The sequence below is a fragment of the Micrasema longulum genome, unplaced genomic scaffold (assembly GCF_059751315.1).
Source record: "Micrasema longulum isolate JH-2025_06_02 unplaced genomic scaffold, ASM5975131v1 h1tg000321l, whole genome shotgun sequence".
NCBI classification, from domain to species: Eukaryota; Metazoa; Arthropoda; class Insecta; order Trichoptera; family Brachycentridae; genus Micrasema; species Micrasema longulum.
Genome location: NW_028277525.1, coordinates 499,637 through 526,334, shown reverse-complemented (window position 1 = coordinate 526,334; position 26,698 = coordinate 499,637). Strand labels below are relative to the sequence as shown.

At 33.7% G+C, this 26,698-nt stretch overlaps 1 protein-coding gene across 1 annotated transcript; it reads left to right on the top strand.

The window, feature by feature from the left end:
• Positions 1 to 26,347, top strand: LOC148282532 (pickpocket protein 28-like). The gene is made up of 12 exons (XM_088224951.1): positions 1 to 77; positions 4,610 to 4,816; positions 8,738 to 8,858; positions 10,118 to 10,266; positions 12,717 to 12,829; positions 13,211 to 13,299; positions 13,372 to 13,556; positions 15,726 to 15,811; positions 15,893 to 15,952; positions 19,158 to 19,338; positions 23,842 to 23,933; positions 26,186 to 26,347. The coding sequence occupies exons 1-12, from the start codon at positions 37 to 39 to the stop codon at positions 26,332 to 26,334; spliced, it is 1,473 nt and encodes a 490-aa protein (XP_088081077.1). The 5' UTR covers positions 1 to 36; the 3' UTR covers positions 26,335 to 26,347.
• The last annotated feature ends 351 nt before the right edge of the window (positions 26,348 to 26,698 follow it).

Sequence of the window (26,698 nt, the reverse complement as noted above, 5' to 3'; positions counted from 1 at the left end):
GTAACTGATTACTTACAACGAAGTACTCTCCATGGGATGAGGTATATTGGAGATGGTCGTCTTTCTTTATTTGAAAGGTGAGATTAATGAAAATACCATCCTTATCCTTCAGTGATTATTTTTCTATTGACTTCAGTAAAGGTATTATCATGCATAAGCTTTTAATCTACACACTCATGTCAGAGACGCCGCTGTTTATTCACTTTAAATCACGATTAAAATGTCACTCTCTGAATATTTCCATTTCCATTTCTCCTCCTTCTGTCCTTCTGTCCTTCTGTCCTTCTGTCCTTCTCACTTTTTCGCCTTCCTCTCATCATAGTATTTTATTTTATTTTATTTTATTTTATTTTATTTTATTTTATTTTATTTTATTTTATTTTATTTTATTTTATTTTATTTTATTTTATTTTATTTTATTTTATTTTATTTTATTTTATTTTATTTTATTTTATTTTATTTTATTTTATTTTATTTTATTTTATTTTATTTTATTTTATTTTATTTTATTTTATTTTATTTTATTTTATTTTATTTTATTTTATTTTATTTTATTTTATTTTATTTTATTTTATTTTATTTTATTAACATTAACGGCAAATCTGCCTTTTACAAACATTTATAATACTAACATATTTGGCCTTATATTTTATACTTATACCCAAGATTTCTAAAAAAAAAAAATCCAACATTTATATTTAAAAAATTAACCTTAAAATTATACAGCATATTCAGTAGAAAGTTTAAATAATAAAACATTCTACAGTAATACAACAAGAAAATCATAAGCACTGTTTCATACAGTTGGGCAAAGTGAACAAAAAACTGTATATATTATGAAATAAATGAATAAATAAATATAATTACCATTCACCATCTTTGAAAAAGTTCGAAAGGTGTATTGTGTAGATATTTAGTTAATTTTTGTTCCTAAAAAAAAACATGTTTTTTTTTATAATCCTAATTTACCTCCAATGTGTTCTTATCCGACTGATTTTTTTTAATTAAACGGTTTGGGTAGGTAGGAATAAATTGCCTTAAGGCAATATGGCAATGAAATATTTAAATAAATTAATAAATAGTTTTTGAAAATGTCTAGAAATATTTTTTGACTAACTTAAAAATAATATTGTTCGTAATTAAAGCCGGAAAAGTGCGGAAATCGTACGGTTTTGTAATTTTAAAACGCGAATTTTTAAAATCGCTCAATAAAATAGTAAATAAAAATTATTTTTTAAGTTATTTCTGTTTTTTTTTTTGCTTAAACGTTTTTGTTACAAAATACAACTACTTTTTAACCGGAAGATGACGCATCTTAAAATTTATTCTGAACTTTTGTATATACTCTGATGAGCCTTTGATAAGGCAAACTATTTAGGTAAAATTTGTTCTAACTAAATAAAAAAATATTTAGGGTTTAAAAAATAAATTACTGTGTTTTAATTATTTTATTATTTTAGGTCGCGTGACCGAAAAATTTGTATTTGAAATAGATACTATATCGTGCTCCATGAAAGGGATTAAATTACCTTAACACAACACAACGTATCACGTGAAACGAAAATGTCTAAAAATTGACTGCAATTAAAGAAAATTATACTATTACAAGCATTTTTTTATTTAAACAAATAAGATCTCAAGATAGCACTTTACACAAACATTTAAATGTAAGCTGCCGTAAATTTATGTTTTTAGGTAAAAAAAATAAAGGTTGAGACCCAAAACTAATGCCCATTTATTTATTCGATTTTTACGTATGTTCGGGCGAGTTTTTCTGGATTTTAACTATCTTCGAATTGTCGCATTGTCTCTCTGTCCTTCCTGCGCGATCAAAACTGTTCAAGGAATATTTTCTCTATGATGTTTGATAATATTAGCTTTCATATTATGTAAATAAAATTTACTATGAAATTATTTCTAACTTAATCCAGTTTTATCGGCTGTCCTCAGACGCACGGTATACAAATATGATTATTATAAACTTTTTTGAAAAACGCAATAAGTGCAGACGCTGAAAATTTTATTCTAATCTCTTTCTTTAAATAAACATCAAAAACGGATCAGTTTTGGGGTGCGGGAAACGGGACAACGAAACGTCGATTTCCATCATCATCATAATCACTTCCTTACCGCACCTAATGGTGCATAGGGCACTGCATTGGTGCACCAATCGTAGAAAATCTTGATCATTTTTGTTACATGAAGGTAAGATGATCAGTCTTACGCTTCAGGTGCCAGTCCAGGGACATACAAGAGTATGGTAAGAAAACGCGCTGACCATTACACCACGAGGTCGACAGTTTGTCGATTTTAGTTTGGTGTAATCGGTCTGACGTGGAATTATCTTTTTCGCACAGTTTCGGGGAGGCATTTGCGAGAGAGTGACAGAAAAACAGGGTTCAAATACCTATTCATCAAAAACCTCGCGACGCGGCGCATTAAAATTGAAAAGGGTCTAGATTTTGAAATGTCCATGTGCTCCGTAGCTGCAAAATATGTTGTAATCTAGATTCTCTATCTACTAGTCATCTAGCGGAGGCGATATGGTTGGCTTGGCCATGTGCTGCGGATGCCTCCTGAGAGCCTTAACCACGTTTGCCTACTTTACAAGGCATCAGGTTCTCGACGTCCTGGACGTCCACTGCTGACTGTTCGTCGACAGTTCGTGTCAGAACTACGGGACGCGAACCTGACTTGGGAGGATGCACAGGAGCTGGCTGGTGGACGACATTTGCTCCAACTAGAGAGCGGACATGGAATGATGAGGTTCGTAAGTTCGTGTGAACGTGATAGATTTCCGGGCCAGCTATATTTTTTACTTTTTGGTGGATTTTGACATTTGGCGGACACAGGATTCTACTTTTAAATTTAAGAAAAATTCACTTAATTAAACTCATGACGTCACGGGAGGTGTAATATAGGCGTTTCGGTAGGAATTTAAAAATTACAAAACTTTGAAAAATCTACTTATACCATAGTTCCACAGTTCGATAGCCTCAATTTTTTTCATCTTTGAGACTTTGAGAGTCCAACCCTTTGCTCCAAACAGAAACACCGGCAATACGTAGTCTTTACTCTCCATTTTCTGCTTTTCTTTTAATTCTGTAAGGTTGCGCAAAAGTCATCACCCTATTAAAGATGTCATAAATTTTGCAAATGGCGGCAAATGTTAGTTCTGCTTTGACGTTTGTAAATTAAACAGATACAAAATACACGTCAACAAGACATGAATCGCCATACTCCTCTAAGAAGGCGGAAAAATTGTTTCGATTTTTTGCGGAATAATTCGTCGGTGGTGTTGGCGCAGGGTGAATTTAGGCGAAGATTTCCCTGTCGTCTGACACCAACTGGATAAGCACTACGGCGTTTAGCCGCTCGCCTAGAAGCGTCTGGGACAACGTGAGATGCCGCCAGGTCTGGCCGGCCCCGGAGCAGCCGTTCTGCTCAGAATATCCCGACTGTGGCTGAAGATGTCGCAAAAGGTTCCCGGAGTATCGACCAGACGACGTGCCACGTAATTGAACATCAATCGGCGGTCTTTACAGAGAATTTAGGGATTGGAGAACATGTGGTTTTAACGGGATGGATCAACGGCGCAGACTGTACGAGCCACAAGCAATATTCTGAGGACTGTATTTCCGGGTCGCTTATCTCTCGTTTTAGTGATTTGCACTGGCCGGCAAGATCACCCGATTTAACCGTTCCTGACAAGTCTTAGACTCTTAAAGCCCTCAAAGAGAATATCCGTCAAGAATGCGAGAACCTAGCGCCGGAAATTCTGGAAAGAGTGAAGGAAAATGCCATTAATCGGGCCCGTATGGTCAATTCTGGCGGCGGCCCCTTGGCCATATCATTTTCTCGACTTAATGAAAAAAAACAGTTTAGGTACTTAGGCAGTATCATCACAGAAAATCTAGACCCCGACATTGAGATAAAATGCAGAATAGAAGCAGCCCGAACAGGATTTCACAAAATGAAAAATCTTCTTTGTGACGATAATATAAACCTAAAGCTGACACAACGAATAGTCAAATGTTATAGATGGTATGTCTTACTATACGGTGTAGAGGCGTGGACTCTTAAAGTTAATATTATAAACCGCCTTGAAGCATTTTAAATGTGGATCCACTGTAGAATGTTAAGAATATCTTGGACCGATATGATATCCAACAATGAAGTATTACGTAGAGCCAATACTAATAGAGAACTATTCACCACTGTTAAGCTCCGTAAGATTTCATATTTTGGCCATGTGTTGAGAGGTGATAAATATGCCATACTTCAGCTCGTCATGAAAGGGAAGATCGAGGGACGTAGAGGGGTCGGAAGAAAACAGCTTTCCTGGCTTCGAAACATCCGAGCATGGACCAGGATTAGAACTGTGGAGGAGCTGTTTCGCACTGCTCAGGATAGGGAAGCTTTCTCCCAAGTGATCGTCAACGTCGGGGGGACCTGACACGTGAAGAAGAAGAATAAAAAAAAAGTTAAGATACCAAATAAAGACAATCCAAAAGCAGAATCAAAATTTTTCATTCATAAAAAAAATACAGTCAAAGAACATCGGGTGACAACTTTTGCGCCACTTGTATAATTATGTGTTTAATTCCAGGATCTTTTGGTCAATTGCTGTGTTCGGAGCCGTCCTATTCGCCGCCTACTACATCGGAAACTTGTACAGCAGGTGGGACACGTCTCCCATGATCATCTCTCTGAACCCTGACCAAGCCCAGCTCACTTCCATCCCGTTTCCTGCCATCACCGTCTGTAACGTGAATCAGGCCCGCAAATCCGTGGCAGAGAGGATACATAAAGACGGGTGGGTAGGCGTTGATAAAGTAGGCCTAAAGTAAAGTGGTACTGGAAGATGAGTCAAAAAGAAGATTCTTATACAGGTAAACGTCGTTTTGCGCCGATTCGATTGAGGCCGATTTGCAATTACGCTGGTTGGTGCTGGCGTGGGATTCCCCGGTTCGGCCGACACCAGACGACAGTGTAGGCGCCGCGATTCTAATAGCAGACACACTTTTACTCGTTGTTTTATTCTATTACCGTGTACGCACGCAGCCTTTTGTGTGTGAAATTGTTTCCGAGTTATTTATCGTTTTGTTTTTAAGGAAAATAAAAAGGTATGATTATATTTTTTATTTTATCATTATTAAAACTAAAAGAGTATTAAAATATTTATAGTTTATGCTATGATTCTGCGAGAAAGAAAGCAACAATCAAAGCAAATGAAATTGGAAGCTTTTTTTCAAAAAAGTGTGAGAATTTAATTTAGTACAGACGACCTGGTGAGTTAGTATTTACTGTAAAAAATTAATCATGTATATCGAGAGATTATTATTTATTTTGTAAATGAATTTTAACTGTATTTATTAAATACACTTATATATTTTTTAATATATCATAAATAGGATATTTATTAAATAAATGTTAGATTGCTCTTAGAATTTTGATATTTGCGTTCATTTTACAACGATTTTTTTTACGCCGGTCTCTCGGAACGGCACCCCGGCGTAAAACGACGTTAAGCTAAGGTTTCCTAGGACAGCGGTGCCCGTATCTTAACAGCCGTAGTGAACGATAATGCGGTAGACAGCCGTCGTAACGATGATTAGAGAGTGGTTTCCTAGAAAAACGTTGTTGATAACACTGTCGTAACGATGATTAGAGAGCGGTTTCCTAAGAAAACAGTGTAATCAACAACGTTTTTCTAGGAAACCACTCTCTAATCACCGTTACGACGGCTGTCCAGCGCATCACCGTTCACTACGGCCGATAAGATACGGGCACCGCTGTCCTAGGAAACCCTAGCTTTACCCGTATTTTCATTTTATTAATTTATATACATACGCCCAGTGGGCATTTTGGACGATATACATTATACATATCAACACCCGCTACCCTACATCACGGAGACTGGACCGCTGTGCACGTGCAAACTCAAGCCCACTGTGTGGTATCGCACGATTGGCTCATTTCACACCACGGCAAAATCTACACAGCATAATAAAACACAATACGGTGGATCGATATTTATGGTTTTACAATTATTTATTTATGTATTGCCTGGCAAACGCAATTGACCAGTTCACCATAAGACCGACTAATCTCCAACCGATTTCCTGTTGCAAGATTTTTATTTAACCTTCTGGGGGCGACGGTCTTGTAATTTCTTATCAAACCATTCCGGCGGCTGCTTTTGATTGAATGTTTATTTTTATGATTGTATAATGAATAAGACACTTACAAATTAATAATCAAACTTGAGAAGACCTAAACTGTTCAAAGAACATTTTGGGGCACTAAAATAAACATTACAGTCCCTTGATTTATGAAGATAACGCGAACAAAGACGATTCATAGTAAATCACTTATCACTTGAAACCGTACCGCCATCTTGAATGTCATATGATACCTCAGATCAGTAATATTGGAATACTGCGCCAATTAGCAAAATATATTTTTTATCTGTACTAGGACACTTTAAAAGCTTTTATTAAGAGTATTTGCTAAATTTAAATAGTGATTATTTATTTATTTATTTTATTTATTAATTTTATTTTATTTGGGATTTTTACAGCTATTACATAAACAAAATAAGTAGAAAAATCTTAACAATGCTAAAGCCAATTTAAAAAATCCACTGTAAATATAATGACACATAATATTTAAGAAAATAAGTTTTGTAATTGTATTTGTGTGACGTTTGTATTCATGTGTATGTGAATGTCTGTATGCGTGAATGAATGAGGGAGATAATACATGTGCGTGTGGGAATGAATGAGGGAGAGGGTGCGTGTGTGTGGGTGCGTAAGTATAAAAAAATAATTGTATAAAACTTGTAAATTGTATTAAAAATGGTACAATAAAGAGCTTAGTAAAAAGTTAGAAATCTTTTTGTTAAAATTCAAATGACGAAATGATATAAATTGTTTTTTTTTTTTTAAAGTATGTTAAATTTCAAAACCGTATTCTGAAAAAAAAAGGCACTTTATTTTAAAATTTAACTGATACACATCGAATGAATAATGTGCGACGAGTCCTATGCAATACGATAGGTAACCACAAAATGCAGTAAATACGAAATGAATCGTGTTGTGGTCTCGTGGCTAGTGTTGCGGACTCACCGATCAGAGGTTCGAGGTTCGAATCCCACTCTACCCCAACTTGATTTCCATTTTCTAATAGTAAGTTATTAACAACTCAATTTGGTAATGTATCCAAAATAAAACCAGTTTATTGTATAATAATTCTATTTAATTTTTTAGAAAATATATTAAGTAAAAAATAAAAAATATATAAATTATTTTGGACCAAATTAAATATGGAATTCTACCAATTGTCTGCATACACAATAAATATTCACAACTCGTTGAAAATGCTCACCAAAATTAAAATATATAGTTAAATTATAAGAACGCTTATATTTTTTGAAACATATTAACCAAGGCGTTTTTATTGATATTTTTATTAAAATCATTAACTATGGAATTTTATATGATAAAAAGACATTAAAAAATATTTTTTAATTTAAATAGCTACAAACGAATCTTTTATCGAATCGAAATATCAACCCACTATAAGTTTACGGTGCCGTTTAGATTAAAATGATATGTGTGAAATATTCTCAGTCGGATATCACGCGGCTGGTTTGTTTATTTGGAAATTCTTGTAATAATGAACAGACTTTACGTATAATATCTTAACCCAGAAAATGCGATTTTACAGTGATTAAAAAAAAACAAGTGTGTATAGTTCCGAAATATTAAAGATCAATACATAGTTTAATTAACATATTACAACCGAGATGAAGAACATTTAAGAGAAGGTAATATAGAAGTCTAGCCATCTACAGGGCTTATGACCTGTCAATGGGTGGTTCAAGAGACCACTTTACACACTGTGTAACATTCACCATTCTGCCTATATTTGAACCTCTATATTCCTTCAATTCTTTCATCTGTTGATGTTTGTGAAGTTAAAGAGCTGAAACCTTTATTTATGCGGGTTAGATTCATCTAATTGAATTATTTCACCTACATACTAGGCAACGCCTGAAAATGTTATTTTTTCAATTTCTATACTTTTTCATGGACCGGGTGAATTTATCAACAATATTTTGAGTTTTTCCGAATTTTGGTAGACAAGGACTGGATTCAACTCAAATATTACAATAGAGATGAAGAACATTTAAGAGAAGGTAATATAGAAGTCTAGGCATCTACAGGGCTTATGAACTGTCAATGGCTGGTTTAAGTGGCCATTTTACACACTGTGTAACATTCACCATTCTGCCTATATTTGAACATCTATATTCCTTCAATTCTTATATATTGTTCTTATATGTACATAGTTTAATGATAAATAGATTAAAATTAATATAAGAAAATTCATAATATATAATAATGTTTGTTCTATTTTAAGACCAAATATTATAATAAATAAGTCCGCCTCGAAGTAAGGTGGTTAGCACGTTCCAGGTTCGATTCCTGGGAAGGCCATCATACGATATTGATTGAAAATGAGGTTCTACACTGTAATATTTCCCGGTCTGTCACTGGAAACGTAAAACATCTTATCTTTATGACAGGGATACGTTTTCGTATACATTTGAAAACAGTTTACAGCGTATCTACCCTCTCGTTATATTATATTTCATTAATTAGGATTATCTGGTTTATTAATAATTCTTGATGACTACAAAACTATTTACTTATCATACATATTTTTGCAGAAAACCAGTTGACAAAAAGGTTCTGGAAGCACTTTGTAACACAATGAATGATACTCCAGTAGATATAGACTCGTCAAGCAAGGCAGGGGAGTGGTCATACTTTAAACAGTTCTTGATAAATGTAAGTCAACTCTTCATCTTACTTTTTATATGTCAAATGTAACTAATTAAGTTTGGAGATCTTTCTTATTTTTCATGTGTTAACCCTTACCTAATTGTGCCAAAAACATCCGCGCGTTACGGTGATGTGTAGTCAATATACCTACATGCAAAAAATGAGAGATTTTAAATTAAAAAAATGGAACGTTCGTAAGCAATTGCTTCAATCTTATATTCGTAGTATGTGATATTTACCCATAATGTAAACTCTTTTCTTATGTATTTTTTATTTTATTTTATTTTATTTTTATTATTTTTACACCACAACAGGCCAGGAGGCCCAATTACAGTGGTGAATTACATCACAGAACATTATTTTTGTAAATTATTATTTTTTTGTAAAAGTTTCTTTGAACCGTTGATGTATAAATAAATAACTAAATATTTAAATTGAAATAAAACAAAGTGTGTGTGAGATGTCATCGAAATTTTTTATTCTTTTGAAAGGTCTATCGATGCCATTATGTATGGAATATAACATCGTTCAAATATTCTCCGCGGCTTCTCTAGGTGGCGCGCATCCGAAATGTCTAATTTTCCATGACTCTGGCGCATAAATCAGGCTGAATTTGACTAACGGCTTGGGTTATGTTAGCTTTGAGGGCCGCTGTGGTTTTTGTGGTCTATGGTCGTTTACCTTCAGCTCCTGGGTCAGTTGAATTTTGTACGGGTGCAAGTTCAAGTCACGACGCAAAATTCGCCAAGTTGTGGTCTGCGAAAGGCCGAGTTCTTGTGATTGATGCGAAATTGACTGCCTCGGATTCTCCAGCACACTCTTACGGACAGCGGTGATTTTTTTGGCAGATATTGCGTTTCGTTGACGTACGTATGTACGGGTGTTGGTTGATTGATTACTGAAATATCTGAACCAGTGGACTCAAATTTATCCACCAAACTACGAATAGTCATCTCGGTAGGACGCTTATGGTGACCGTAAAATGGGGAAAGCGCGCGGAACATTGCCCGAACAGAACACCCATTTTGATAAAACAATTTTATCATTTGCACGTGCTGTTGAACGGTATATCCGTCCTTGGTAATTTGGCAAAACAGGCTGAATGACAGCCAATTTGATAGATGTCGCGTCAACAATATGGCCGCTATCAACTGTCAAAGTTCGGAAGTCCCTATTAGAAGACCCTATAAGTTAATATATTTTGACTTATTTTTATGTAATAGCTGTAAAAACACCGATTAAAACAAAATTAAAAATGTTTGCAGGTAACACAGCCATGTTCGCATCTGATTGCTTTCTGCCGCTGGAAGGCCGTTCCCAGGCCGTGTGACTCCCTCTTCAACACCGCTCTCACTGACGAGGGACTCTGCTGTACATTTAACAGCGTCCACAGAGATATGATGTTCTGGAATCCGTTAGTAAAAGCTATTTTACTTCATCACACGGAAATAGTTAACAATAATATTATTTTGATGTGAATGTGAATGAACACTAATGAATTAAGCCGCAAAATATTTTTCAGTCTACACTCACTTAGAAGGTTGCAAAAATTCTTACCCATTAGTACTAAATGCACCCTTGTACAAGCATTACTACTACCCATTCTAGATTACGCTGATGTTTCCATGACTGATTTAAGCTGTGAGCAACTCGATAAACTTGAACGACTTCAGAATACATGCATAAGGTACATTTTTGGTCTTAGGAAATATGACCACATTTCTGATTATCGTAGGCAACTGAAATGGCTCAAAATTAGACAGCGGAGAGACTATCACTCCCTCTCACTTCTGTTCAATGTACTTCATAGTCCTAACGCTCCTATATACCTGCGTGAAAAATTTCAACGCTGATCAGTTCATGGTTTACCTCTTCGTTCTCATTCTCAAGGCACTCTCTTAATACCCATACACAATTCCTCTTTCTTCTCTAACTCATATAGTGTCCATGCGGCTCGACTGTGGAATCATCTCCCATCCACCATCAAAGATGTTACTACATTATCTCTGTTTAAATCACGTCTGAAGAAACATCTCCTTTCTCTTCCTTAATCTCTCCTCCTTTCCTTTTTCCTCTTTCCGCTTTTTTCCTTTTTTCCATTGAGTAATAGTTTTTATTTAAGGTAATTTATAAACAAATACGTTTATTTCTATTTTTATATATTTTTCACTTTTTAATCTTTTTTTTTTTTTTTTTTCTATTGAATATGTTCTGTAACTTGAATTATAAAAATAAAACTTTTATTTTATTGGTTGGTTGGAAGAAATTGCCATTTGGCAATAAGCCCGCCAATGTACAAATAACATTATGTACAAAAAGTTAAATAAATAAAAAAATAAAAATAAACATCTGATAGTTCGTTCTCGGTGTCGACTTTCAAGGGCTTCGTGAGGAGCAAAAACTATAAGAATTACAGAATATCTATACCGATGACTGGATAGCCCGTGTTGTCGACTACCGGAAATAGTTTGTCGCGGGCGGAGGAGAGGTTGCGAGGTGACATCGCAGCGCTGCGGTGGGGGTCTAAATTTGGGCTAGTGTGGGCACGGCGCTCGCTCAACCAATTCATAGGTTAGCATGAATAAATGTTATGTATAGCGTAATTTTGTTTCTTTCATTTCAACTTTCTTTCTGACAAATAAAGCAAAAGAATCTTTTAATAACGAGAAAAACAAATGTAATTTCACCGTCACTAAATAAAGATCCGACGGGAGTATCACGAGTACTCCCTATATATTTTTTAAATACAAAAGAGGCCGCATCTTCGGGGTACCACTAGTTTAATAGAAGGATTTTTAAGTGCTCGCCTCTTATCTAATAGCTAGATACTTTAAGGACCAGGAGTTGAAGGAGGAGATTTATGAGAACACTCACCCTTTACTCAGAAACTCGGCTCTTTAAAGACCTAGGCTTGAAAGCCAATAATTAATTTACGAGGACACGTCACAATAGATCTACAGGTCGCAGTGACGTCAAGAGATTATTAAGCACTGACCCCATTATTCAGAATATGAATGAACTGTTTTTTTTTATTATTACGATTACAAAAATGTATTTTAAATAGAAAACTTAAGAAAAATCATTCAAACAATTTTATCACCCTGTTATCAGCAATGATAATAATACTAATAATGATGATAAATGAAGAACGACTGTTTATGTAAAAACTATATCCTCTCCATTGACTGATGCCCAGTCATGCCCAACGCGTGTTTAGTCGTTCTTCGACCGCCAGCTAGATGTGACGTTTAGAATCAAAACCGAAATGCCTGCTTGTGTCATGAAAGCATGTAAAAACCTTTGGGATAAACATTGTAAAAGGGATTGTGTAACTTTTCGTTGGTAAATATTTGTTCGCGAATGATTAACAATGCTTAAAACAATTAATATTCTAAAATAAATATTATTTTTTGTAAACGTCAAACTACCTCTGGCGGCGCAATTGCGAAGCTCTTCTTTCTTACAGGACTGCACTGGTAAGAATACGTTTTTAAAATATAACAAATGTGAGTAAATATTATTTTTGCACTCCCAAGATCTGGTGAAAAGAAATAAATGGGTCCAAATTATAAGGAATTTATGTAAAGTATCTGATTGGGATCCACCAAAAACTAATGTTGATTGTTAACATTAAAATATTTTTTTTTTTGCATACCAAAAATGAGTATCCACCAAATTTTTGGTAGCACATGCATAATTGTTGAATGTAGCCCTGGTGCAAAAACTAATTCAGTAACTATGGGTAAGTTTTCGTGTCACTACTTTTGAAAAGATTTTTCTCTGTGGGGCGTGATCATGTATTAATATCTCAATGCCTCTTTCGAGTTGAAGACATTTTTGTTAGTGCGTAATATTTCATTTCAGGAGAGACCTTTCTGATTTCAATGTGACCTTTCCGTTTCCTGCTGTTGACTGGACACCTGAGGCTGGTTATCCTGCATCAGCCCCTTTGGAAGGTTTTCCTTGGAGACCAGCAGGTGTGACAAATAGACAATAGCAATGATCCATAATAAATAGATGGATTTCATATTTAAAAAAATTCGCTCTGCCCTCGACCATTCAAAACAAGCTCTAGAATGCTATTAAGGAAAACTATATTGAACTTAATTTTCTTGGTATCTACTCTGTACTTTTATGTAACCAAAGATTATTTACATGCAAGTACTACAAAACCCTAAAAAATAAAGAATTTGAAAAATTAGGAAGTACGAAATTACCTGACACTTGCGTGTAATTTCGTACGTCTTTCACCTAATTTTGTACATACTTCCAAGGCCTAAAAAGCACGATTAACGGTATTTTTACTAATGATAAAATGATTGGTAATTACTATTTTCATATTCTAATATTTATTGCAGGAACCGGTGCAAATCTTGGACTAACATTACTTTTAGACGCAGACGTTGACGAATATTATTGTTCTTCTACTAGTAGTGTGGGTTTCAAGGTAAAACATTCGTTTTAGTGATATCTTCATTTTCTTTAGAATCTCTCTTATAATCAAAATATATTTTCTTAGATTCTTCTTCATAATCCTTCTGAGACCCCAAAGATCACAGATTACGGAGACTTGATGGCTCCTGGTACGGAGATGAGAATTGCCATAAAGCCGAGAATATATGATTCAGAGTCCAAACTCAGGAACATTGCAGTAGAAAAGCGAAAATGCTACTTCTCCGATGAAAGCAGATTATTTTTCTATAGGTAATATTGAATAAATAAATCTTGTCAACGCTGCTCAAACACAAGTGTAATTGAAATCTGATAACCACAGATCAGTAAAGCTTTCAGTCAGTTTGGTTGGTTCAGCGACGTATTTTCACAAAAAAAATCAATCAAAAGAAAACCATCACGTTTCATTAAAGCATTTAAATCACTAAATTATATTTTTAAAACGTCTTTGATTCGAATGGGTTGTATTTATATGAATCGTGGATACTATTTGCAAACGGACCATACCTTTACAAAACTATAAGAGGACGAAGAGGAGCAAAGGTCCGATAAAAATAAGATTGTTCATTTAAATAAATCTCGGCTAAGCAAATAAAAGATAATAATATATCATTAAAGTCAAAAATTTCAATAAAGCTATTTTGGTTCTTAATCCTCTAACGTTTTGATAGTACGAGTAAGGTGTAAGAGGTATTAAACTAAATCAATATTATAAAAAAGTATGTTGTGGAAAAAGAGGTTAATGAATTGAACGTATTTATGCAGAAAGCAGCCAGCCATAGAAAAGTGAAACTGAGATAATAGCGTTTTTGCGAAAAGAGTGAATAATCAAATCTACACAACAGTTAGAATGTTTTTTACTTTGGTAAATGATAAATAATGCACGCATTCGTTTTTTTATAATTCAAAAAAGAATTTAATCATGCATATGGTCATATTACGATTTTAATGACAGCCAGATTTAATATTGAATGAAACCTCATATAAACTCTGAATGTGTGAGGTGACATTATTTTTTTTTACGACATTTTGATATCACAAATTTCCAGAATTACAGTTTTTTGTACGAAAGTGGCCTGGTTGTTTTAAGCAGAACATAGAATTGACCTTCCTGAATTCGATTACACCAATATCTATTTTTTTTTATTGTGGACTGGCTGCATTCTGCATAACTACGTTTAATTGACGAATATCTTAAATGATTTTACAATGATTAACACGGATTAAATTTAAAATGTTTTTTTTTATATATATAAAATAAATATTAACGCTCTTATAATTTGCACACATGTTTTAATTTTAGTGGCCATTTTCAACGAGTTGTGAATTAGAAAATGAAAATCAAGTTGAGGTAGAGTGGGGCTCGAACCTCGGACCTCTGATCCGTGAGTCTGCAACGCTAGCCACGGGACCACAACCCGACATTTATTACCAGAAGTTACAGACTTGACCACCATAAAATTTTTCAAAAAGAATTCACGATATAGTTAAAACTGGCCAAGGGCCCTGCGTGTGAAGGAGGCAAAAGATCGAGAAGAAATGCAGCGAGCGATTCCTTTCAAGTGTCATATAGCGTGAAGTTAGGTTCGTATCAGGTTTGCCAACTGAGAAAGCGTTCCAGTGTTGGTAATCTGATAATGTTTATTCAAAACTTTGCTCCGTTCTGCAATCTACCCTTCCATAAAACTACTTTAACTGTTATAGTGCCGACGAGCGCCATCGCGCTCGTGTGAATACAAGTTTAAGTGCCACTACCGCGATAGCGCTCGCGAAATCAGTTGCTGTTTAGCGCGCGGTGAGGAAATTTGCTTGCACGCATCGCTATTTTTTTACTTTCTACGTATTACATATGGCTCAAATAATTATACCTATTAAAACTAAATAAAAAAATCCACAAAATTAAAATTTAACCCAAAATGTCGGAATACGAAAATAGTTGTGAAGAAAGTGATAGTGGGAGTGACATTGTGGTGCGCTCACACCGCGTAATGCAACTTTTAAGTGACAGTAAGGATAACAATTATTTTGCTGACACGGAGCAAAGACCGGACTGCGAAAATGACGATGTAACCATGACCTAATTCACATACTTACCACCGGATACGCAATACAATAAACAAACTTCACAATATTCACAATTTATATTTCCATATTTTTATATTCATGTACAAGTTTTTTTTAAGAAAACACCGAAAGAATTTTAAAAATTAAGTAATTTTTGGAAAAATAGCTTTTTTTCGAGATAAGGGTAAATGACATAAAAAACAAGGCATTTTTAATTACATATGGGTAAAAAATAATGGCTCTAAAAGGGTTAAGTGGAGAAATAGAACCAGTCAAAAAATCACACCACTCATTAAATTGTACGTGTTTTTTTTGTTCAAATAATCATATATTCTTGCTGGGTCTTATTTGTTTTAGAACTTATACGAAGAAAAACTGCGTAATGGAATGCGAGACTAAGTTAACAATACAACAATGCAACTGCTCCCAATATTTTATGCCAAGTTAGTATGCCATAATTTCTTCACACTAATTACATTATTAGCAATGAAAAACAGTTTAATAAGTAACGAATGTGTTTCTAGAGAACAGCTCAGTCAGAATTTGTGGAATGGCGGACGCTAAATGTTTCACGGAATTAAAAAGTAAGTCGCAAACTCAAACATTTTATACTTACTGCAAAACGTGTTTGGTATCTACCCCTTTGTAAAATCGACGTGTAGGTAAATGTATACGTATACGTTTATTTATCCAAACACTTTTTTATACATAAAATAAATAAACCAACTTTACCACTTATTTTTTATTTTTTCTACCCACGGGTTTCAAAGCTACACAAGCTCCTTTTTTAAGGTTTAATTAACTAATGAATTCTATCCTATTTTATTATATCAGTTACTGTGTATGGAAGTATTAAATCAAGTATTTTTGTCGTGTAATATGAGATGGATTCGCTCAAAACTAGACAGGAGTGGACTAGAGTAAATATTGTTTATTCGGTTATTAATGATTCTTTTCTAATTTTGAATCACTTTTTTAATTTCTAAGATTTCCAAGTTGTCTAATTTTAATATTTTATTTTCAACATGAATAACTTTTGATCCAGTGTCTTTATCAAAATCATGATTATTTTCTATCAGATGGTTTACGAATACAGAAAAAATATTATTACTATAGGCACTTTAAGTGTTCTTTTACTCTAATATTAAAGTTTCTTTTAGTTTAAAATTAACAAACTATATATTTTTTTTTAATTTACAAAAATGATTTTTTTACTATTTTATTTTTAAATAAAGCATTATTGAAACGTTTCTAACAGATTGAACTGTAGATTGAATAAGTAATAATAATATTTCTTAATTTCCAAACCATCTGATAGAAAATAATCAGTCTACTCCCAACTGAAGGAATGTCTCAACTGGATTTTTTTTAAATGTCTTTTAATGCTCTTCTTGATGCTTGACAATCGCGATGGGAATCTTCCCCTTCAGGGAGGGTTACCTTTCTTTTTTTTCCTTCAATCCGTCAGCGCTTAAAACCTTCTTGGGTTACCCCCGATCACTGGACTATGCAGTTTTTATCAGGTCATAGTAAATTTATTGACAAATTATTTGTTTTCAATATTGTTGACTTCCCTTCGTGCTGCTGCGGATATCCTAACCAATCTTCTGAAAACATTATGTGGTCTTCTTCTTCTTCGCCTTTCTATGATTACCGAATGGAGCTTCTCGCTACTATCAGTGGCCCTGTTATAGATCCTGTCGGATATACAAATTTGGTGGCTTCCAAAAAGAATTTCGAGGCTTTCAAAAAGTTTTGTAATCACTTCGGCGAATTGATCATGTCCAATCAATTTAATCCCGGTCAATGAAGAATTCACTTCCCTATTTTATCAATCCAGTGAAGTGTACTTATGTACTTCTGGATTTCCTTCTTTCAGCACAAAGACAAGAAGGCTACCAGAATACAGAGAGCTCCTTCGGGCATCTTTTCTTGTTCGGCAACGAGCAACTGTTCAGTGTATGTGGGCACCGCCAAGGAGACTTATGTCCTCAGGTGCGGTGTGCGGTATGTGGTGGCAAGCTGTATAGAGTTTATAATTTTTCAAAACTAAATTCCATATGTTAATTTCCATATGTCAATTGAAGCTAAACTGGCAGTGCACTACGGAGTTTTAGTCCCAACACTAATGTGTGGAAGTGAAACATGGAACTAGCAGAGGAAGGATGAAAGCCGAGTGAACGCGGTTGAAATGCGATCTCTTAGACGAATATGTGAGAAATCAATGTATAACAGGGTTACAAATGATGAAATCAGACAAGAGTATAAATCTGAGTCAAGTATAATTGATAAGATTAAGAAAGGGTCTTTGAAATGGTTTGGTCGCGTAGAACAAATGGACGACGAAAGAATGGTCAAAAAAGTATATTTGGCGAAAATAAACGGTAACGTGAGACGAGGACGACCAAGGAAGACGTGGCATGATCAGATAAACCAAAATATCAAGTCTGTGCCTCGATTATCAACGCTATCTTCATCTGTATATATCGAGACGATATACTTAACTTCTGTACTATCTGTATCTTACCTCGGTATGTTCTACCGACTTGCCATATCCACATCATGTGATCGAAACAAGCCAATGGAATGACCGCAAACAATTAGTCCGCGTTCCTTACGTCATTAACATTAAAAATAGTTCTCATTTTTATTCTAAATAAGCTTCTGTAATAAAAAGTGCTCACATCAAAGCGATTATAAACTCCAATAAATCCCAATTCTATCAAAAAATGCCCGCTTGAACATGAATTTTGCATGACTTTTGGAAATCACCTAGACGGTACACTTAACGATCGTCTGTATGTATCTACCGATCTGTACCAATAGACTACAAAGCCGGCTCCTATAACGTCTCGATACATACACTCGGAAAGATAGTAAAACAGATGGAAAAAATATGACTAAATTATTTTTTTAGAGTGGTAACTTTCTGACGCATTATAATCTGTGTCTGACGCCTAGATACTCTTATTTGTTAATAGGAGAGAACCTAGCGACATTATTTTCACATCTAGGCGTTCGTTTTATTAAAGTGACAGTTATGTTGGAATTTAATTCGACTTCAAAACTTACTTATTTCTCTCTCATATTTTTAATAGGCTTTTAAGAAAAAAAGTGCCAACCTAAAAACAATTAAAAACTTTAATAAATCGTAATTAAAGGAAAAATTGCTCGGTGGAACAACATTTTTGACACTTTTAATGCGTAGATAAACGTATCGAGGGGCTCTAGACCCGTCGGTATAAAATGATGTACTTACATCAAAACTTGATGGTGGGGGATCGATTATACCTTTGTAGTCGGTCTAAAGACTTTTATCTTCAACTATGACGTCATACTAAAGCTATGTCATTTTAGAGCGGAGATATGTGTACCGTGACGTACGCTTCCCCTTGATTCATATCGATGTACCTACCCAAAACTTGAAGGTGGGGGGTCGGTAGCATATCTTTATAATCGCTAGAGGGAATTTATCTTCAACTATACCGTCCGGGTGACGGTATGACGTCTTTATCTTCCCATCATAATCGAGGCCCTGGTCGTGTCAAAAGCAGATAGAACCGAAGGGCATGAATGACAAGATGAATGAATGTGGAAGAAGCTAGGAATGTACGCCAGGATAGACGTGTGTGGTGGTCCATTCTCTCTACCTACCCCTACGGGGAAATGGCGTGATGGTAGTAGTAATTCCAAATTGGTCAATTCTATCCTAAAAACCTCTCTTACTCTCTACTTGCAAAAGGCTACAACTCATTTCTGAATAATTATAAATATTTTTGCTGGTTTTAGTTGCGATAGAAGACAAACTGGGAGTGAATGAAAGCGCATTGCTATTAAATTCTAACTGTGATATGTGCTACCCCGCTTGCTACGAACTGTCCTACGATAAGGACACGAGCTCCACGACGCTGACAGATACATTCCAACTTAACGAAGAATCGCTGGCGGGAAGATCACCAGAATATTTTAAGTAAGTCAACAATATTTTTAGATTGTCCAAATTTATGTAGGCAAGATCTGGATTCAACTCCCTGGGGAGCTGTTTATATTAACATATTACAACAGAGATGAAGAGCATTTAAGAGAAGGTAATGTGGAAGTCTAGGCATCTACAGGGCTTATGACCTGTCAATGGGTGGTTTAAGTGGCATATGCATAAATAAAGGTTTCAGCTCTTTAACTTCACAAACATCAACAGATGAAAGAATTGAAGGAACATAGATTTTCAAATATGGGCAGAATGGTGAATGTTACACAGTGTCTAATGTGGCCACTTAAACCAGCCATTGACAGGTCATAAGCCCTGTAGATGCCTATACTTCTATATTACCTTCTCTTAAATGTTCTTCATCTCTGTTGTAATATGTTTTTAAGTAAGTGTTTGTTGTTCCTCCCCTCCCATTATTTTCCGCTACCCCACAAGATTATGCATGTTTTTATTATAATCAGTGCGAGTTGGTGTCAGCTTCAAATATAATGCTCATAATAAAATAAACATAATTAAAGGAACATAAACTTATAACACACTGACAAATGTTTTATTTTACAATGTTTCAAAAAGTTTTTTTTTGAAGTCACAAAATTTTGTATTAAAAATATCTAAATGGGGACAAAGTAAATTAAATTTGGAGCAGCTATAAATAAACAAGTTTTGAACATAACTTTTTTTGGGCAATAAATTATTTTTAAAAAAGAACTTGTGTTAACTTTACGAGACAATTGATTGAAATACGCTCCAAAAGATATGGACTATCGATAAAATTGTTTAAAATTTTGAAGAGGAAAGACAGATCAGAAATGCTTCTACGTTTAGTAAGGGAAGTTAAACTATGAAAGGAAGAAGAGTCTTCATACGAGTCAAAATATGTAAGAGATTTACGATCCAGAAGTTTAAGGAATCTATTCTGTATTCTATCTAGTTTTGATATATAAATTGTATATCGAGGATTCCAAACAACAGATGCAAACTCAAGATGGCTGCGAACGTATGTATTATATAAGATTTTGAGGGATGCGGTTGTTTTGAATGGTTGAGCGGTGCGTATAATAAAGCCCAGATTTCTGTAAGCTCTATTTATAGACGTCTGAATATGGGAATCAAATAAGATTTTTTCATCCATAATCACACCTAAATCTCTCAGCTCGTGTTTCGTGACAAGACAATTACCGTTAATTTCATAATTGAAAATAATTTTATTTATGTTTCTAGTGAACGACATAACGGAACATTTATCAGTGTGTAAGAATAGCTGGTTATGGTAACAGTAATCTGCTAGTTTATTTAGGTCGTTTTGTAATTCCCAACAATTATTTTCTGACTTAACTTTAAAAATAATTTAGTATCGTCAGCAGACATAAGAAAATTAGAATGTTTAATAAATTTAGATAAATTAAATAATTTTAGAATAACTATACAAATACATGTTTACTGAAGCAGTTAACATTAATATCTATTAGTAATAGAGGGGAAATTTCAGATGTAGTGCTGCTTTTCAAGTTATTAAATAATGTTCTTGACAGTCCCGAATTTTTAAATTATGTGCATTTTTATGTGAGACAGCGTGGGACAAGACAAAATACTTCTTTTGCTGTTGATTTGCATAGTTCAAACTATGCTAAATACTCACCTATGCCACGGCTCCACATGTTAGCAAACAAACAAGGAAACATAGATTTATTTAATTTATCTTTATACCAATTAAAACCATTACTTTTTGATCACTTCTTTTCTAAATTATAAAAATGTACTAAGTGTTATACTTGTTTTACCGTTTATGCTATGAAACATCGCTTCTGTTACTTCAATACTTTTTATATTTAAACCCTTTATTTATTGTTAATTTGCTGCATACCTATGTTATAATTTGTTATTTAATTTTTCTTTATTATTTCCATATTTTCTGCTGATTTTATTTCATGTATCTATATGTTCTTTACTGTGTTCAGGTGTTTTGTTTCATTATAATTGTTTTTCAATATTATTTTATACTTTGTCAAAAGCGTAAGACGTCGAAATAAATAAATATACAAAATTAGACTTAATTCTAATGGACCAGTGTAGTTTCCATATTATTCAGGGGTGCTATTCTGAACCACTCCCGTGGCACGAGAAAACAGGTTTTCTCGCGTATTTTGTATGTAAATACACGAGATAATACGGCCACGGGAGCGTTTGGAATACCAGCCCAGGTGGCCGTAGAAGTGACGTCCAAAGGTGAAATGTAGGTGATCATATTGAGAGATATCCTAATCACCCCCCATATATATTCCACAATGTTGCGTAGTTTTCGAGTTATGATGTTTAATGGGTTTTTGAAAAAATTCGACCAGGGTACGTATTGTGATGGGAAGCTAAAATTTATCTTCAAAGTAAAATTAAGTTTCCTGTATGAAAATTAGAATATGCTTACATTTTTTTTTCTTAACATGTTCAACTACCGGTTACCGACGAAGAATTATTTATTTATTTACTCATTTTATCAAAAATACAGTTTTACGTTCACTTTGCCCAACTAACAAGGGTACATACCCCGTTCTAAGCTAGGCGATTACATTCTTATAAATGATAATAGTTAACAAATTAATAGAGAGCACAGAATAATAAAATATAAACTTACTTGTATACACATTTTGATACATGTACATTCACACATACACATATATACACATATATATAAACACATATATACACATGTACATACACACACACGTACATACACACACACGTACATACACCCATGCGCATACACATACATCCATTCATAAAACATAAACAATTTATTTATAATGCGAAATTTCATGGTTGCCATCTGTTTTTATGTATTTTTAAATTATTCTTCATTTTCATATTTTATTTGTATATTTTACTTTCATATTTTATTTTTAATTATATATTGATATTTCGAATTTTCATACAAATATACACACTTTCGTACATGAATATCGATATTAAATTATACCGTCTCAGTATATACCGATGAAAATAGCCGTTCATAATCGCGGCCCTGATCAACTTTTAATATATTTTTTTAAATATTTGGATGGTTTTTTCAGGATTTTTTTTAAAACTCGTTTTTTTTTAAATAATCAATTTTATAACATGAATAGAAGCTCAAAAAGTTTTGATCTAAAATCCAGAATAAAAGTTCGAGCGAGTCAGACTTGAACTTTCAGCATAAAATTAAAAATCTAAAAAGGCCATTTATTAGTTTCTGAGTGACTTTGAAAACTGCGCTAGACTCTAAGCTTTCGTAATAATACAAAAAAGTAGTAACGATTGTCTGTATTTATCTACTGAGCGATTACAAGGCTTTTTAAAAGGATCCTTTAACGTTATGATACGTACACTCACAAAGATAGTAAAACAGATTGAAAAAATATAATACTAATTATTTTTTTACAGTGGCAACATTTTAGGGCTAGATGATCTTGTATAGGGCAGCATCTAGCCAGTCTAGCCACTACATCTAGCTGCTCGTTTTCAAAACTGACAGTTATTTCGGAATTTAATTCGGCCTCAAAATTTCCTTATTTCTCTCTCATAAAGTCCCAACCTCAGAACAATTAAACATTTAAATAAATCGTAATTAAAGGGGAAATTGCTCGGTGGAACAAAAAATAATGTCACTTTTAATGTGTAAATATGTGTAAACGTATCGAGGGGTTCTAGACCCGTCGGTACAAACCGATGTACTTACATCAAAACTTGATGGTGGGGGAATCGGTAGTGTATCTTAGTAATCGGTCGGGTGAATTTTATCTTTAACTATGACGTCATACTGAAGCTATGCCATTTTAGTGCATAGATATGTGCACCGTGACTTACGCTTCCCCTTGTTTCATATCGATGTCTTCCCAATACTTGAAGGTAGGAGGTCGGTAGGTCAACCTTGTAATCACTCGAGAGGATTTATTTTTAACTATACTGTCATGGTGAAGGTATGACGACTCGAGACTCTGGGCCGCGATTATGAACGGCTATCTTCATCGTTATATACTGAGACGGTAAAAACTAATATCGATATTTATGTACGAAAGTGAGTATATTTGTATAAAAATTCAAAGTATTTTCGTCGGTAACCGGTAATTGAACACATTTAAAAATAAAAATTGTAAACATATTTTATTTTTCATACAGAAAACTTAATTTTACTTTGTAGATAAAATTGAAGACACATTTTTACTTCCCATCATAATCGAGGCCCTGGGCCGCGATTACAAACGCTATCTTCGTCGGTACATATCGAGACGGTATAAAGTAAAATCGATGTGTAGGTACAAAAATGTGTATATTTGTATGAAAATTCAAAGTATATTCGTCGGAAACCTGTAATTGAACATGTTTAGAAAAATACATCATCAACATATAGGTACTATTTTTCACAAAGAAAACTTAATTTTACTTTGTCACCTTCTCATTTCCTCCAAAGTCTAGACTAATTATTACTAAAAAGCTATTTAACAATTTTTTCAGAAAAAACATGGCCTTAGTCCATATTTACTTCATGGAAACATCTTTCATCCGATATACCAAGGGGGAACTGTATGGATTCACCGATTTTTTGTGTAAGTTCAAATATTTCAAAAATAATAATAGTGGTTTATTAACATAACAATTGCCTTAATCTGCTACATTTTAGTGGCAATAGATTTCTCTGGTTTGTGTCTAGTCTGCCTAACTAGGTATAACCAGTTTTAAGGCAGACCTTTTTTTATGCAGTGCATTATCTGCGTTCGCCAGAAGCGCGCGGTGAGGTTTTTAATTAGAGAAGCAGTCACAGAAATTCGAATTAAGTGCTTTGAAATAAACTCAAAAGCAATTATATGCCATAATTTCAACATAAAAGAGTTATATTTCACGGTTTAATGTTACAATACCATCTTGTCAACAAATTTAAGTGCTAAATAATTGTTATAAAACCGTCGCAATATATGGAAAATTCACGCGGATTGGTTTGTTAGAATTGGTTCCACAGAAAAACAAAAAGTCTCAATTTGCGCATGCGCTTACTTCTGAAATTCAGTACTGGGGGACTGCCTTAAAGAAACCAAAAAACTTACGCAGTTCCATATTCCAGAATAAGACTGAGCGCAGTGAATTTTACATCAGTCCGCGTGCGCAGTCGGAAAGTTGGGTTGCCGCAATTTTTTAGAAGTTATTAATTAATAAACATCGAGCCCATCTCAGATCGCTACGATTAGAAGTTATTGAAAATATTAATCAGTTCCATCCAATTTATGGACGGACCGCGCATGGTATTCACGTATTACATGTATTTATGTGCATAGAAAAAAATGTTTGTGTATAGTTATCTTTACGTCTTTTTCTTACCATACGTATTTTTAAAGTACATACTTTACTATATACCAGTAGTTATGACTAGAGATGAAACGGATATCCTGTAACTATCCGGTATCCGGACTAATTTTACTTTCCGGCCGGATACAATATAGTATCTTAATGTCTGGCCGGATACCGAATAGTATTTCAATATCTAGCCGGATACCAGATAGTCGCTTAATATCCGGCGGATACCTAATATTCATTTAACTGCGAAAATTTCATGAAATCAACGCCACTAAATTGATTCATTGAAATCGACCGTATTTGAGAAAAAGGAATTGACCCTCATTATCTTAAAAACTGACTTTTTCATAAAGACGTTTATCAGTATTCAGTTTCTATACACCATAGAAAAAGAATTCAACCCCCAAAAAAAATGTTTGTTAAATAGATAAGGAATAAATTAGACATTAAAACCTCTCTGCTGATATTTAAAAGTATTATCGTTCCCCACATTGATTATTGCTCCAGTATTTTATATTTAAGTAATGAAGGAGATCTAAAAAGACTCCAAATAATACAAAACAAAGCGATGAGGATAATATTAAGATGTGGGAGACGAACAAATGTTAAGAAAATGATTCAACTTCTAGATATCATGACAATTGATTAAAGAAACAAATTCAATGTTGCCAATGAAATAAACAAAATTATTAAAGGAATAGTTCCGAGATATTTTCAAAATAAACTAAAAAATGATGAGTTTTTTCATAACTATGCAACAAGAGGATCTAAAAATATAAGACTGGAAAAGAAACCAAAAGCAATGTCCCAGAACTGCCTTATGTACAAGGGAATAAAACTATTTGAAGAAATGCCAGAAAGCATAAAAAATGAAATTAATGTAAATATATCTAAAATTAAATGTAAAAAGTATATATGTGAAAAATATTAGGTAGTAAATAGTGTAAATAGTGAATATAATTAATGAAAATGTACATATGAAACAGTTAATATTATAAATTAGGATACTAAGTGTATAATAGTGATAAATAATGTTAGAATAAGTATAGATGTAAATATTGTGTTGTAAATATATATTAGACTATGTAATACATAGAACTAAATAAATAAATAATAATAAAAAAATAAAAAACATATTTTTTAATATAAAATATATTTGGGTGAAAAAAATAAAGCGCATGTGGTGAAACTACGCAAAACCCTTATAATTATTTAATCAACTAAACTATAAACCATATTTGTATCCAGCTCATTGATTGATAAGCGATCATTCAAAATATCATGAAAATATTTTATTACATTTTTTGTTTTTAACCTTGAGAGAAATTTGAGTACTGCGGTGTTTTTATTGTTTTATTAGGTAATTAGCTTAGGGGCTTGCCGGATACCCGGTATCCGGCCAAACTGCTATTTGTTTCATCTCTAATTATGACCTTGTTTGCCTATTTCGCGCTCTAAACTTAAGCTCACACGTAAATATATTATTATTGTTGTTTCTTTTTATTTCTAGCGAACACTGGAGGCCTCCTCGGATTATTTCTAGGATTTAGTTTTCTCAGTTTTGTAGAAATGTTATACTTTATATCGCTACGTTTGGTGTGCACTATGCGTAGGAAGAAACACAAAAATAAGGGGATCATTTTTCCATTTTCCCAATAAAAGGTGACCAATATAATTAATTCGTTTATTTATTTTACTAGATTTTAAGGATAAACCACGGGAGCCACATTGAACGGAATGCTCGGGAAACAAGATTTTGTAATAGAGAAATATTACAAAATTTATACATACTACGAATACCGATAAAAATACATATGTGAAATGGATTTAGAATAATTAATTGTATTTTCAAGATCAATATGGATATTGTGGAGAAATGTTTTCATGGATAAATATTTTTTAAAAATTCAATAAAAATACGTTCGTAGAAAAACGCGACGTGTTTGGCCTTGGTTGTTGTGACGTCAAGATTCATGATATTGTTCTTCACAAATTTCAATGGCAGGAACAAATAAACATGAGT

Excerpts from the sequence above, each read along its gene's own strand:
- LOC148282532 (XM_088224951.1), top strand. The coding sequence starts at position 37 with ATGAGGTATATTGGAGATGGTCGTCTTTCTTTATTTGAAAG. Across the intron at positions 78-4,609 it reads CGTCTTTCTTTATTTGAAAG|GATCTTTTGGTCAATTGCTG; the intron begins GTGAGATTAATG and ends GTTTAATTCCAG. Across the intron at positions 13,300-13,371 it reads CTAGTAGTGTGGGTTTCAAG|ATTCTTCTTCATAATCCTTC; the intron begins GTAAAACATTCG and ends ATATTTTCTTAG.